Raw genomic sequence first — 16,063 nt, 5'->3', positions numbered from 1 at the left:
TGCTGATCCTCAGTCTGTATCTGTCCTGAGGTTAAAATATTGACATTCTGCCCATCTGGCTATTTCCATAAGTACCAAAGTCTCCCACACAAGAAAATGTTCCTATCTTACTTTCTCCTTTTATTACATATAGCCTGCAAGGTCCACATGGCGAAATAAAGATCATGATTGACCAGCTGGTAATAAAGAATGAATTTTTACACTAATGACTGGGTGTTCTAGCTTTTGTTTTATATTAGAATGAGTGCGTATTTAAATAAAGGCTACATCTGTTTAGTTAAACTAAGCCAGAGGATGATGATCTTTGTCTTTACAAAGGAGCTGATTTAATTTTATTGACATCATTATTTTCCATTTAAAAGATCAAAGCAGATGCAACCCCCTACAGCTACAATTCAGTCCTTTGTATGTCTTCAAATATTCAAAATAAAAAAATTGAGGAAATGGGACTAAGAAGGTAATGAATTTTAATATAGGAATGGCAATTATTCACTTAAAAAAGAACAAAAAATTCTATTAAAGTTTAGTTTGTCATGTATTTAAATTAAAGACAAAAATACTATTCCAATTTATGCAGCAACAGATCAGAAGCAATTTCTGGGAAGTGGGTGTTGTTTAATAGTTGGCTATGCAAGATACAGGTTGAGTGGAAAAGTAGTAATGAAATCCAGAGCTACTAAGCTGTCCTCTCTCACCATGCACCATTTCACCCAATCTAGTAAGATCTTTTAAGATTCATTTTAAAGACTATAGCTGGAGTCAAGCATAGGGAAACTCTGAGGACTCAATTTTTTCTCTCAAGTTATTTTGGGGTTTGGGGGTTTCACAAAATGAGTTAGAATTTCACAAAAGAGAATAGAAAATTACAGTGGAACCAGCTGTCTTCTGATGCCCATTGCATCCAATGCCTGTTTCCTTCCCCTCTCCTTACCTGTGATGTCTTTTGAGGAACCTGCTATGATGTCTCCCCTGTTCCGTCTTTTGGAATATTAGGCTCCTTTTGATCTTTGGGGCTCTATTTGTGCAGAGGTAATTTGTTGGAAATATGGACTAGTAGCTCACAAACCAAAGACCAGTGACTTTCCAAGTTGGGTTGGCTTCTCCCCTTCCAATCTGGCACAAACAAGGCTGAAGAAACACATCCCCTGATCTGTCTTTCTAAGTACATTGAGGCTGAATGTCCCATAGTGCCCTTAGCCTAAGAATAGGAATCTTTCCAAGAGTCTACCTAAGTTAAAAGGAAACCCTCCTATAGTGCTGTTTCCCTTGGGACTGGAAAATCTTGAGTAAATTTTTGCTTTAAACAACTCTTTAAGTGTTTCATTGGCCATAAATGTATGCTAATCCAAGAAAACTGGTGTCAACCAGGTTAAAAAGATGCAGGTAAGGCAGGTGGAAAACCAGGAGAATCCGTTAACGTTTAAATGTTTTATGGCTTTAGGGACACAGTACCTTGCAGGGTCCAGCCCTCAGGGTATGTTTACATGGCACAACGTGGTACTGCAGAGATATGCAAGCTATCACTGAAAAAGCATATAGTAAATGATGAAAGCAAAATCCTGGTCTTTGATCATTACAGTTTTCATGGCATTTTTTCTATCATAAAAGGCAGTTAGTTCTGTGCCCTGGCCAATTCCAGCTCAGATAAATGTGCCCTCATCCTATCTTGTCCCTGCAATTGGGATTCATTCTCTTCACTTCCTATTTTAAGCTGTTCCTGTTGCTTCTGTGCTAGACATAACTGCAATTTCCTTGGCCATTTTCTTGGATTTCTCATCCATGTGATAGGGGTATTTGTAAAATATAATTCATACTTGTAATAGGTTTTGAGTAAGAAAAAGGTTATAGAAATGCATTATCATTGTCATCATGGTCACCATTTTCAGTGTACTGACCACATGCAAACGTCTAGTTTTAATTCTAATGAAACAAAAATACTGGAAGTATGTTAGCTTTGTGAAAAATGAATTGTTCATAAATGTTACAGCTTGTGCATATATCTTAAAACTGTCTAAAAGAAGGCATTCCACAATCAGAGTGGTCACTATGTCTTGAAAAAGTAAAACTGAATTTCTGAGGACAAATTATATGAAACCTATTAAGTCTGGTTATCTTCTTTACTTCTGAAATACTATTATCCAAAACTGATTATCTGAATGCTCTTTATGTCTCCTTAGAAGCATGGACCACTGTATTTGTATTGTACTATTCAATATATCCGTATTGGACCCCTTAATACAAACAGTTCTGTAAATCAAGTATATCATAATGGCTTATGTTATTTTAAATTAGGTTATGTTATTTTAAACAAACTAAATAACATGACTAGATTTTTTCCTCCGTCACTGTTTTCTTCCTTGCATATACAAATGATTGTGAATGAAGGTAATACAAATATTGGAGTTTTTAGTGATAGGATAAATTCATACAGCAGCTGTTCTTAGTTAGTAAAAGAATAAAATATGAATGACATTTGAAATAAAATAGAATTTAATGTAAATTTCCATTTTGAATTCTAGTTAGGCTCTGATTTGGCAAAGATTTACATACATACTTAGTTTTACACTTTCTGAGTAAACACAATGAAACTGATAAGGATATTTAAGTATGTCAAGTTAAATTTCTGCACAAGTCTGTTGAGGGCATAGGCCATGGTGGCTGTTGCCTCTGTATTACGTATATGAACAGAAACCTCAACAAAGATAAAGTGCTGAAAGAATAAACGCTGGAAGAATTTGTGTTGAATGGGATTTTCCACATCTTTTTACTTAATACGAACTCACTTTAAAGAACAGCAAATCACATTTATAGGCATATTAGCAGATTAAAATTAGGATTGAAAAAAATATCTGTAGAAAAATAATCAATTTATTATTTACAAAATGTTTATCCTCTCAGCTCCAGGTTTTTAATGTGCCAGCATGGAGAGTGCTCTCCCTCCCTCTGCTTTTCTTTGAAACTGTTTGATTTGTAATTCACATCTTTAATTTCTGTTTTCACGTTTGCATTTAAGGGCCTTAAATGTCCTTTGAATTGAGCTGGAATCGCTGGTATTCAGTATTTTTAAAATCACACCTTATTGGCTACATGCTTTTACATCACCATCATCACACTATCAGGATACAAGTTTTAGTTTCCAGTACTCGAATCATGGGGTGCCTATACACATGCTCCACTGCATTCTAATTAGAATGCTCTAGCATCCCTACAGCATTGTGTGTGTAAGCCCCCACAGGTTTAAAAATGGCCGCTGGGGAGATTTAACTGAAGCTTGTTTAATGAGCTTTAGTTAAAGCATCCCATGGCCATTTTTAAATGCATGGGGGCTTAATACACATGATACTACGGCAATTTAATTAGAATGGCTCTTTGGGAACCACTCTAATTAAAACACCCCACCCCCAGTATGTGTATAGGCACCCAAGGTTTCCATGTCCTATATTTAACTGCTTTACTGCTGGACAGTATTTGAGAACCTTTTCCCGATTCTACTTTCCTTGAAAAATTCCCACTGAATCTTGTATGTAAGGACTGCGGATTCAGGTTCTCTGTAGCAATGAGAAAATGTTGTCTGAAATATTAACACTTCCCAAGCACTCCCTCCTACAGTTAGTATGTAACTGTGATAGGATGGCAGATGTCTGAGAATTGCAAGTTGTGCTCTGCCCTGTATACCAAGTTCATTGGGCAGTAGTGGAATAGGTAGCACCAAAACATTATGTAGATATGGTAGAGGAAGAAGGAGACACTTCTGAAAATTCTGAAGCAGCTTATTTGGGTGGGAAAGTGGTTAGAGTTCAGTGCATTTCCTGAGAGGGAAAGCAGAAGATATAACACACTGTAAGTAGTACTACATAATAGCAGCTATTATGAACTACAGTGTTTTTTAATTAATTGTAAAATGGTCTTAAGAACCTCTTCTCTGGATGGGCTGGCATCAACTTCTTGGCATTCCGGGTTTTCCATCCTTTTATATGACTCTTCAACTCTGTTTTAAAAACAAACAAACAACAAAAATACAATCTGTAACTTAAAGTGCAGTGAAATGATAAGGTGTAACAATTAGTCATGTGATTCAGAAAAATATATTGAAACGAGAAAAGTCACAGAAAAATCCCAGCACGAAGTCAAGATTGAAATCTATTGCAATTAACCAGCAAAGCACAACAGCAAAACATTAGCTGCTATTCACAATGATGGAACTGCAATATGCAAGCTTTTTATTAAACTAATTCCAAGAGTCAAATTAATGTTCTCCCTCCATGGGATAACAACATTTCCTCTTTAAGGATCTCCCGTCCATATTGTTTTGGGGGGGGGGGGGGGATTGTATGTTTCTAGTAAAAGAGACCCACAATCTTGGTATTTGCTTGTCCTCCTCTTATCTGATGTCAACTTGGAGCTATACCTCCTTCTCTGTGCTACAAAGACTCCTGTCATTTGGAGAACTGGGGAGCATCACTAGTAGGTGTTCTGATTAACTTTCTCCTCTTAAGCAACTTTCGCAAACCTTCTGCTTACCCAATGTCCTACCTAGGAGCTGCTGCACCAGAAAACAGTCCTCTAAAAACCTTGCTGCTTGGTAGCAAGCAATCTCTTTTTCTAATAAAGAGCTTTTTCTAAAACTAGCCTCTTAAAATGTGATAAGCAATGAAGAGTTTTCTTTACTCCTACAAAAATGATCATTTCAAACTCATTCAGGCCTCTACCTAAACAATCAGTAAAGCAAAATTCTGAGGTTTCTTCCTAAACTGGGTTTTAACTATTTAACTATCTACTATTTAATGAATGGCAATAACCACAGGCCATATCTAAAAAGCAGTGGTTTTCTGTACAGAGAGGATGAGGTATAAGGGGATAAAGGAGAGAGAATCCCTACCTGCATCATGTCTACTTCACCCTAGACTTTCCTAAAACCACTGAATGAACTCTGCTGGACTGGAGCTCTGGCTGTTTGCAGAGGGGATGGCCTAGGTCAAAACTAAGAGACAGTTAATTATTCTGCACTGCTGTGCTGCCAACGTGAAGAGAATCTTGCAGTAACATAATTCTATGCAGATGTCTAGGAATCTGCCCATCTCTGGGTATCTGAACAGTTTAACACTGTGTGGCTCCATCACAGTGGATTCTCACATAGCGATGAGAACTCCCAAGGTTTCTTGAGCGATTTAGTTCTTTTCCAAGGTGGGAGGCTTACCCAGATCAGGGCTTGGCAATGTTTTTGGGCAGAATGGCAAAAACACCAGAAACATTGACCTGTAAGATGTTGGCATTCCAGGGACGGATAGCAGAGCAGATGGAAAGGGCCCAACCCTTGTTGTGGCAGCACAGCCCTGGCACCTTCCCAACCATCCACACCCAGGTGCACATGTACTCACTGCCAGCAACAAGTCAGGCCAAGGCTTCATGGACCCCAGTGCAGCTGCTTGCAGCCTCCTAGTTACCTACCACAGCCAGCTTGGGCTCTGGACAGGGCCCCATTGCCCGCTATACAGCCCAGGCTGCTTGCAGCAGGCAGCGAGGAGGCTGCAAGCAGCTGCACTGCGGTCTGCAGAGCACTGGACTGACACTGCTGGTACTGGGTGCACATGCACCTCAAGGTGAACAGTGGGGAAGGGGCCAGGGCTGCACTTCCACAACAAGGATCAGGCCCCTCATGCCTCCTCCCCACCCCACAACTGCCCTAAAGCATTCATGCCAAGTAAAATGTTTTCACATGCTATGCTTTGGCACCTGTGCCAGAGGTTGCCTACCCCTGACCTAGACCCAAACTGACACACTCATCATTGGTATCATTCCTCATTTATGATACGCATAAAGGTTGTTTAACCAGTATATCTTGTTAAACAGTTGTTTAACTTTATCTTGTTTCCTACAGGAAAGAATGCATCATCTACCATTATACTTGTCACTGTTGAAGCAGTGTTTGGTTCATGGTTGTGTGTAATTAATGAAGCATGAAATACCATTTTTACCATTTGCCATTTACAGCTTTGGCAAAACAAAGAGACTAATATAATCCTTTCATAAATCCTTGTCAAGGTCACATTTAGATTTAGAGAGTCTTGTTTAATCCCCAAAAGCTGATCATTAAGTATTGTGAAGTAATTTTATAGCTCTTTATGGAAAAGGTCAATATTTTACCCACATATGGCATACTTAAAAGTATTTTAGAAGCTAAATTCTGTAATGAACAACGGTTTTGACCTTTCCCCGTGCACCTCCCCACCATCACTGTGAGGTAGAGCTCACCCCTACTCCCCGTCACTGCCATGCAAGCAGCGTGAGCTCCCTGTCTGAGTCCCCATGCCAGCACTACTGTACAGGCAGTCCAAACCTCCTCTGCTTTCACCTGGGCACTGAGTTTACCAGGGCCACCACTGGCTGTGTTGCCCTGCCCTGCTGCCAACACTGCAACAGGAGCACTGGGGAGAGTGACAGCATGGCAGGAGCCCACAAGTCACACACTGTGATGGAGCCACACAGTGTTAAACTGTTCAGATACCCAGAGATGGGCAGATTTCTAGACAGCTGCATAGAATTACATTAATGCAAGATTCTCTTCACATTGCAGGCCCCATGGGCCACCGACTCAATAGCCCTGGTCTAGGCACATGAAAATCCTGGTCCTAGTGATGGGACTTTAGCCATTGACTTCAAAGGGGCCAAGGTTTCATCCATGGTCTTATTCATTATTAAGACATACTTTTGGCGAAACAAACTGTTAGCTTCCAGCTCCGTTTCTTCCTTTGTTTTCTCCAGCCCTCGCCCTTGCAGTCTCCGAATCCTCTCCTCAGGGCTAACAGTCAACAGGAATACAAGGTCAGGTTTGAGTAGGTCCTCAGGCCACTGGTACACCTCATGGTGTTCTGGAGGAAGATTCTGCTTTTTTCCACTGATTTCAGTGGCAATTGAATAGGCAGCTGTGCTGTGCCAGTACCTGTGGTGGACATATATGACAATTTTAAAAGATTCATTAACAGAGCAATTATAAGGTAGGTAGACCCCAGAAGTAACTTCAAAAACAATAACCTGAGAGGAAAGTTACAATATAATCATATTTTGGGGGACCATGATGCTTCTGTAGCATTATCATTTTCTTTATTCTCAGATCAACAATAATTTTTAGATCAAAAAGATATGCTATACCTCAAGCTGTGCCCTTGTCAGACGTGACATCTTAGCTCACGCCATACTTCCTTTGATAAGAAGTAAGTGTGAGTTTATCCTCAAAGGTCTCTCACTGGGAAATGGAGTCTGGCCGCCAGCCGGATCTGCCATTTTGCCCACCCCTGATCTAGTTCAGTCATCAAGGCAGGATCATCATTACTTGGAAGACAAATATTTGCTCTATCCTACATTTAAAAATGTTCAGTGATGAAGGAGATTTTACAGCTTCTCTGGATAATATGTTCCAGTACTTCACCACTAGCAGAGACAGAAAATTCTTTCTGACATCTAACTTAAACCTCAATGTAATGAGATTTAGACTATAATGATTATGCTCATTAACTAATCCGACAGACAGATTAGGGGCTTGGTAGTTCAGAATGGGAGGAATACTCCAACTTCTCATCTCTGGAGGACTCACTGCAAACTTACTATGCTGCTCCATGGAAGCTACCTCTCAAACCAGAAGCAGTATCACTACGTTTGCCCAACTGAAAGACTTGATATGGTTACTTTTTCCAAATTGGGAGCTGCACAGCATGGTTGGGGGTTCCCCCAACCAGCTACGTTAAGATTGCAATATGGACATTAGAATTTGAATCACAGCTTTGGAAAGGGCCTCAAGGGCTATTGAGTTCAAGCCCCTGTACAGATGTAGGATTTGCTGCTGTTCCAATACCATCCCACAGATCCTTCCTCAGCCTTTTCTTGAAAACCTCCAGTGAAGGAGATTCCAGGATTTCTCTAGGCACGGAGGGGAAGGCTGCAGACTCCCCACTACCACCTGGTGGTCTCTCCCATGCTCCTTCCAGGCCTTGTGTCCCCTCCCCACCAAACAAGTCCAGTTGGCATTTTCCAGATTCCTTCCCAAAGTAATGCTAAAAATAAGGAAGAAATCTTAAGTAGGATTATTGACAAATTCTACTTGTCATATACAGAGAAGAGATAATTGTGTTAACACAAGAGGAATGTTTTTTACAAACCTGTCTACAATCACAGGTGACTCGATGGATGCTTTTGCTATTTCCAAAGCTACGAGGTAATTGCCCAAAGCATAAAATGCTCTCCTGATATGATTGGGTTTATCATCAAAGGTCTTTCTCCATTCGCTGATGCAAGCTGGTGGTGATCGTAAGAGAACGGCATTCAATGACTCCTTAACAGACTGGGTTACAGTAGTTTTGCCTGCATTTGATATACAAAAGGAAATATTCTTTTGTCATGCAGCACAACACAATCTACTTCTTTTTACACATGCAAGAAGTCTCTTTAAATTGGAGAACACATTTTGATACATTTATCTAATACCTATGTATCCTGAATATGTTGTGATAAGGTTTTGACTATATCCAAGCACCCCTCTAACTTATTACCTGGGTTCTTATTATATTTTCTGCCCCAAGAACCATCTTCCCTTTTGCCAGCATCTTTTTTTTTTGTTGTCCCACTAAGGCTCTCTGCATATTTGGTACCTTCTCTGCATTTCAGATTCAGTATCTTTACTGACCCATCATAGAACACAAATGTTACCAGTTTGATAATCTGCCTGTCATATTGAATGAAATAGTTTGAATGTTTGTAAAGGTTGCCCATTAGCCAGTTTCAGGAAGAAGATAGGATTTATCTCCTTATCTAGTTCATTGTTTTGGAACTATGTGTAAAATGTCCTGACTTCGGTTAAAGTCTTAATTTAAATTTTATCTTTAGAAGTCTTTTACAAAGAGAGCAAATATCCTGAATTCCGAGACATCAAAGCCTAAGGCCTTTTAACCAAATTGGTAAGAAAAGGGTATTTACAGTGATATGGAAGTCTCCCCAAGAGTAATTTAAAATGCTCAACAAAGGTAATTTCAAAAGAATCTGTTGAGTAAGATCCGAGCCCACGAATCTCTTAGTTCACGCTGAAGCCGCGGAGCGCCCGAAAGGGACTGAAGGAAGGGGACGTAGTCCTATCACTGGTGAGCCCAGCTCATTGAATCGTATTGCTGAGGCCAGCCTATTGAACCGTACTACTGAGGCCAACCCATTAAATCGTACTACTGAGGAATGAAACCATATTTTGGTATTTGGCTTCTCGGAATTCTAGGATTGTAAGTATATTATGAAAAATAACAGTATTGATTCAAATTTAACTTTTAGTTGTAATTGTAGTTGTTTTTGTAACACTAATTCTTATAGCATTGTTTGGGAAGGAAGTGCATTCGGAGCATTGTTTCTGATATATGTAATTATTGTGTTTTTAATGTTTGTGGTGTTTCTTAAAGCTAAGCAGTGTTATATACGTAGCAAAGAGTTTTAAAATAAAATTGTGTTGTATGAATTAAGTGTGTAATCATTGTGAAATCGTGCAATCAGCTAACTACTCCCCCAGCCAGTGCATCAAAACGAATCAGTAAATTGTGTGGGATTTTCTCTATTCCATAACCCACTAGAGACACTGCCCAAAATAATTTCTGGCATCATTCTGTTTACCTCACTGGAGTAAAACCCAATTATTTTTGCTGTGTTTAGGACCCTTTATATAACTGAAAATGCAGAAGCTACTTGTGACGGCCAGAAACAGAGGGATTAATAAGCAATAAATATGTGCTTATTGGAGGCATTTGGTATTTTGCCTAACAAGTAATATTAGCTAATATAAAACTTGTAAGCTTGTAACCTGCAAATGTAACTTGTCTGTCATAAGTTTAACCAAAATGATAAAACTAACTGTTTGTATTCATCGTAGAACTGACTGGGCCCCAAAGGCAAAGCTGTAGCTGCAAGATTAGCTGACCTAATGGTTTTTGCTCAGGGTTCAGCCTTGACAATAAAAACTGGATCCAACTGCCTGGCACACCCAACACATTCCAGGAAAACACATCCCAAGAAAGCATATTCAGAGAAACCTAAAAGGGTTCGGCTTAGGCGGAGTAATGTCAATTTCAAACCTAATGGTGCTGCACTGTAATTTGCTTATTGGATAAACCCGAGTCTGGGTAGTAACCTTTTATGATAATTTTTAACACCTTTCAATCCCATAGAGTAACAGCTATAGGGCAAGATTGTGAGTGGCTCTAAATCCAACAGATTAGCATAAGACTAGGTATAAAAGAGCATGTGCTTCAGGTGACCAGCAGGACCAACAGATCTGCTGTTCAAAGCCCAGACTCTGGACTCCCGGTGTGAGTGAGGATCGGATCCTGATCGAGGGAAATTCTCCGGTAATGCCTCCAACAGCGTCGATCGGGGATGCCTGACTTCGCTGGCCCAGTTGGCCTGCAACAGAACTGATCCATCTATCTGTTGTTATTATTTACTATTAGCTCTTTAATACTGCATTATCTGCTTATCGCATTTATCTTTCTGTTAACTGTTGTGTATGTAAGCTATATTAAATTTGCCTTTGCTTCACTCCCAACTTTGCCTCCTCAATCCGAAACTGAACCGAACAGCCCAGTGGCTGATACCCTCCCAGCGCCCAGTTGGCCTGTGATAGAATTGATACACTCACAGTGCCCAGCTGATCTGTGACAGCTATTGACAGTGCTATTCATGAATAGCCATTAATGATTGCTCAAGACAATTGTGACTTGTATTTCTTTCCTCTTTCCCAAGAGACTACAGCAGAGGTGTCAAACTCCTCTGACCTTGTGGGCTGGATCAGGGTCTCTGGGCCAGTCTATGCGCTGCATCTGGCCTTGCAGGAACCAGTGGGCAGGGCTCGCCTGGGGGGGTGAGGGGGGGCGCGGTGCTGCATGCTCCCTGTGCCAGCCTCCTGTGTCGCATGCAACACACGCTGGCCCTGCTCCGGGACTTGCATTGCCTGCAGTGCATGGGCTGGATCCAGCATGGCAGATGTTCCCTGTGGCACAGGGGGCCAGTACAGGGCATGTACTGCATGCAGTGGCCCACTGGGCAGCTCTGTACACTGGCTCCAGCATGGCCTGACCTGGACCAGCCAAAGAGCCAGTGCACAGGGTTGGTCCGGCACCCTGGGTCCAACCTGAACACCAGACCAGCTCCATATGCTACATATGGGGTCAGTCCAAGACTAACAGGCCAGATTATAAGGCTCCATGGGCTATATCTGGCCCACTGGCTGTATGTTTGACACTCTTGGATACAGACTACAATCACATTCTCACATCTGCAACTCAGCTCCTGCCTCCAGCTCTTGTACTGATTACCTGTAGTCTTCTAACAGTATCAGGAGTTGCATGCTTGAAGTGAAAACTAAGATATTCCATGAAAATTGTTAGTGGAGAAGTTTTGTTTTATGAAACTGAAACTTTCAACCACTGCTGTAGTGTTAGTCATGAATTTACATTTATTGGTGATTACGTATGCATAAAGGTGGCATAAGACAATATCTTAAAAAATTGTCATCTGTGATTCATTTACATTTTGTTCTTACCTGTTGCATCTAGTCCCTCAATAACTATAACAGGAAAATCTCCCTTTTTTGGATGCTTTGGGCATTTATCCACTAGATCAAGGACTGCTTTGGCTTCAGGGATTAGCGATGTACACTGTAAAGGCAGCAATCATTACTTCAAAAGCACCTGGTACATAGCTAGTTTTCAAAACATTCTATTAAAAATGTGAAAGATAGAGTTTAATACAAAGATTTATACAAAGTGCAGACAGACACAATGATCAGATAGATATGTGAACAATCTCTATCTTTAATAATTTTTTTCAATGCCATCTCTCTTTAAACATTACAGCTATAAAGGAAAAATAAATAGTAAGGAAGGGAGAAAATAAAATTCCCAAAATGCCAGGGCTGCCCAAGTCACTTTGGAAAAGTATCTAGTTATAAATTATGTAGCAGAACCTGACACGACTCACTTCAGATTATTGGATTTGACTAGGAATCGTGTACAGGCCACTTTTTATTTCTCACAGGCAATAGTTAATTTTGTTTTGACTTGTGGACCCCACATGGACCCAAAGTGGTAACATTTTTGATGTGTTTCTATGGCTTGAATCAGTTGAAAACAGAGTTGCTCAATCCCTGGCCTGTGGGCCAGATCTGAACCTTGAAGCTATGTCATCCAGCCCCCAGGGCTCACAAAAAGTCCAAAAGTTTGGCAGTGGGAAAGTAGTTGCCTCTCCCTTGTTGCCAAATTTCTGGACACACAGGTATCCCTGTGGGCCAGGTAGCACAATACTATGTGCTAGATTAGGTGCACAGGGCAGCGCAGGGCTTGAGCCTGGTGTGCAGATCCCAATCTGAGTGTAGAGGGACAGACTAAGGCTATGTGAGGCCCAATCTTGGCGTATGGGACTGATCCAGCCCACAGGCCAGTTATGCACCACTTATCTGGTAGGGCTGCACGAAATTTTGCCGAGTGTTTTGTTTCGACATGTTTCAAGCTCGAAACAGCTAAATTGAAATGAAACAAAAACCTTCGAAGCAGCTTTGAAACAAAATGAGAGCACTCGAAGTGTTCCGAAAGTTCCGAAGCAGCCTGGTGGCGGGAGGCGGGAGAGCCAGAGCTGCGCTCTGAGCAGCTCCACCAGCCCCACGGAGCTCAGCCTGGTGGTCAGAGGTGGAGTAAAGCCCTGGCTCTCCCCTGCCTCCCACCACCAGGCTGAGCTCCATGGGGCCGGCAGAGCCACTTGGAGTGCAGCCCAGTGGCGGGAGGTGGGGAGAGCCAGGGCTGCACTCCAACCGGCTCCGCCAGCCCCATGGAGCTCAACCTGTCCTTCCAGTGCTGTAAGGTAGGTGGAAAAAGAAGTCTCATCCTAGATAAAGGACACCGTGGTCCCAGATGAAAAGCCGCAACTGCAAAGCAGGGTGACAGGTCAGCCAGTGATGGATCAGGGAGTGCAGTGGTACAATGGTACACCTCCTTTGATTCCAGCTGCACCCAAATTTTAAAACCAACTCCCTGGGAGAGGCAGCAGCATTTCTATTCAAGCAACACTGATGGAGCCAGTTGACATCATAGTTCATTATAATCTACCTGATTCCTGATAATCTCTCTTTACTTCACAGATATTAATGACCCCCTCTTTTTTAATAGTCTTCATGTTCCACTACTCAAGCTACCTTTCTTCTGTAATTTTGCTGTCTGTTAGCCACTCCTGCTACTATCTCTCTCTCTCATTTCATAGCCCTGCAGATTATTTCTAGCTCTAGCTAGAATTCAGGTGTGGAAATAACTCGGGTGTTATAATATTAACTCAGACGTGGAAATAACCAATAGTGAAGTATTAGAAGCACTGTCAAGATGATCAAAGAAGGTAGATTTTGGTTTACAAATCTGAATAAAAGATGTGCATTTAACTATAATGACTACAGGAAACAGTATCTTTTGACTATTTTTGCCAGCTGCAGTGGTGCTTGACTTTTCTCCCCAGTGGGCCAGATGGGCAGTGCCTAGTCAGTCTGTGGGCTGGATCCAGACTATAGTCCTGATCCTATGCCCAAGGTGAGCAGGGCAGGGCCCATCTGGCCAAGTGGAGGGCTAGGTGGCAGCCCAGCCCTGGTCCAGCTGTGCACAGGAAGGAGTCTCAGTTTGGCCCCAACCTAACCTTGCAGGCAGGAGGGGTACCCAGCCCTGATGCAGTCACATGGGGAAAGTCCCCCAGCCCTGAACCAGCTGCATGAGGGGAGAGGGCATGACTAGACCCTGATCTAGCTGCATAGGGGCAGAGGGTGCAACCCAGCTCCAACCTGGTCACTTGAAGCGAAGGGGATGTGGGCTAGCCCTGATCTGGCCATGTGGGGGAGGGAGGGTGTTCTGGGCTCCTCTTCACCCTGCGTGGCTCAAGTATTTGGCAGAGGGGGAAGGCACCAGTATTAATTGCTGCTCCTCCACTGCTGCTCCTGAGCTGTGGGGAGCCCCAGTGGGGGAGGACGCTGTGGCTCACAGCTCTTAAGCCAGTGGTTGAACACCCCTGGCCTAGTTTGTTCTGTTTTTTCTTTTAAAGTGAATATATAATCTAGCTGAAAATTAACGCAGGTTCTTATCAAGTCCTGGTTTTGCTTTGATCTTAAACCAAATCATACAGTGCTGGGCCCCTACAGCAGATTAGTATGGTGTCTAGTTCAGTGATACCCAACCTTTTTGCCCCATGGGCCAGATGAGCTGTGCCAGGTCCCTCCATGGGCTGGATCTGGCCTATAGGCCCTATCTGTCTGTGGAGGGTTCATAGAATATAGAAAATTAGGGTTAGAAGGGACTTTGGGAGATCATCTACTTCAACCCCCTGCTCATGTCAGGACCAACCCCATCTACATCATCCCAGCCAAAGCTTTGTCTAGTCAGATCCTAAAAACTAACAAGGATGGAGATTCCACCACCTCTCTGCATAACCTGTTCCTTTGCTTTACTACCCTTCTAGTGAGAAACTTCTTCCTAATATGTAACCTAAACTTCCTTTGCTGCAACTCGAGACCATTGCTCCTTGTCCTGTCACCACTGAGAACAGTCTAGCTCATTGGTTTTCATTTGTGAGTCTCTAAAAAAATTTGACTGGAGGTGTGAACGCCTTTGAATTGTAAGTGTGGGTATTCACATGATCATAGTCATCTTTCACAAACCCCTTATATAGAGTCTACAGACCCCCAAGGGTCTGTGGACCACAGGTTGAAAAACACTGGTTTAGCTCCATCCTCTTCTGAACCCCCTTTCAGGTAGTTGAAGGCTGTTATTAAATCCCACCTCAGTTTTCTCTTCTTTAGACTAAATAAGCCTACTTCCCTCAGCCTCGCTTCATAAGTCGTGTTCCCCAACCCCCTCACCATTTTTGTTGCCCTCCGCTGGACTCTCTCCAATTTGTCCACATCCTTTCTGTGGTGGGGGACACAAAACTGAGAACAGGAGTCCAGATGTGGCCTGAGCAGTGCTGAATAGAGGGGAATAAGCACTTCCCTCAACCTGCTGGCAACACTCCTACTAATGTAGCCCAGTATGCCATTAGCCTTCTTCCCAACAAGGGCACACTATTGGCTCATATTCACCTTTTTGGCCACTGTAACCCCCATGTCCCTTTCTGCAGAGCTACTGTTTAGCCCAGGGGCAGGTGGGCAGGCAATTATTTTGGGCAGAGGGCCCCTTACTGAGTTTTGGCAAGCCATTGAGGGCCATGTGACAGGCAGCCCAGGGCAGATAAATATTAATTTTCTAAATTTTTAGTGGCCCTGCAGGCTGGATAGAGTGGCCCGGCGGGCCGTATCCAGCCCCCGGGCCGCATTTAGCCAGTCGGTCCCCAGCCTGTCAGAACAAGTGCAGGACTTTGCACTTGTCCTTACTGAACCTCATGACATTTCTTTTAGTTGGACCCTCTGAAAATGGGGTTTCCAGCCCGACCTTGATCCCTCTGTCTGGGGCGGGGCAGGGTGACCTCATTCAGATGCATAGGGGTGAGGGAAGGAAACAGAAGAGCAGCCTGGTCCTGGTCTAGACACAAGGCGCGGTGGTGGGGAGACGCGCGGAGGGGGAGGGATCAGAGCTGGGGCAGGGCAGCCGTGATCCTAACGCAGGGTCAGGGGATGGAGTGGCTCTGATCTGGAGGCACGGTGGGGGACTGGGCGGACAGTACCTGTGCGGGGCAGACCTGACCACTTTAAAAGATTAATGAACAAGGCAATGACAACGTAGGCAGACCCCAGAAATAACTTCAGGAGCAACAACCTGAAAGGGACAACTGAATCACACTTCGGTGCGATGCTTCTGTAGCATTATCGGCATTTTCTTTCTTCTCAGCTCACCCATTTTTAGACCAAAGAAATACAACAGCTGTGCTCGAGTCCGACACGACAGCCGGACCTCACGCCCCCTCCCCACAGCCCCGGCGCGCCCGAGGCAGCAGGGAGGACTCACCTCGTGCAGGACGCTGCGCGCGGCCCCCCGGGAGCTGAGGGCGGCGGCGAAGCGCAGGCCAGGCGCTGCGGGCT

General features: G+C 43.1%; 1 protein-coding gene across 1 annotated transcript in view; it reads right to left on the bottom strand.

Annotated features, from left to right (window-relative positions):
- Positions 1 to 2,480: 2,480 nt before the first annotated feature.
- Positions 2,481 to 16,063, bottom strand: part of CMPK2 (cytidine/uridine monophosphate kinase 2) — a 16,511-nt gene continuing 2,928 nt past the window's right edge. Inside the window, exons 2-6 of the mRNA XM_025197591.1 lie at positions 15,990 to 16,061; positions 11,567 to 11,681; positions 8,154 to 8,355; positions 6,707 to 6,940; positions 2,481 to 3,988 (exon numbers count right to left, since the gene is read on the bottom strand). Of these exons, the coding sequence (XP_025053376.1) occupies positions 3,868 to 3,988; positions 6,707 to 6,940; positions 8,154 to 8,355; positions 11,567 to 11,681; positions 15,990 to 16,061 (744 nt within the window). The 3' untranslated portion in view covers positions 2,481 to 3,867. The remainder of the gene's footprint in view (positions 3,989 to 6,706; positions 6,941 to 8,153; positions 8,356 to 11,566; positions 11,682 to 15,989; positions 16,062 to 16,063) is intronic.

The sequence above is a fragment of the Alligator sinensis genome, unplaced genomic scaffold (genome assembly GCF_000455745.1).
Source record: "Alligator sinensis unplaced genomic scaffold, ASM45574v1 scaffold866_2, whole genome shotgun sequence".
Taxonomy (NCBI): Eukaryota; Metazoa; Chordata; order Crocodylia; family Alligatoridae; genus Alligator; species Alligator sinensis.
The sequence above is the reverse complement of the archived record's forward strand: the minus strand, read 5'-3'. Positions and strand labels throughout refer to the sequence as shown.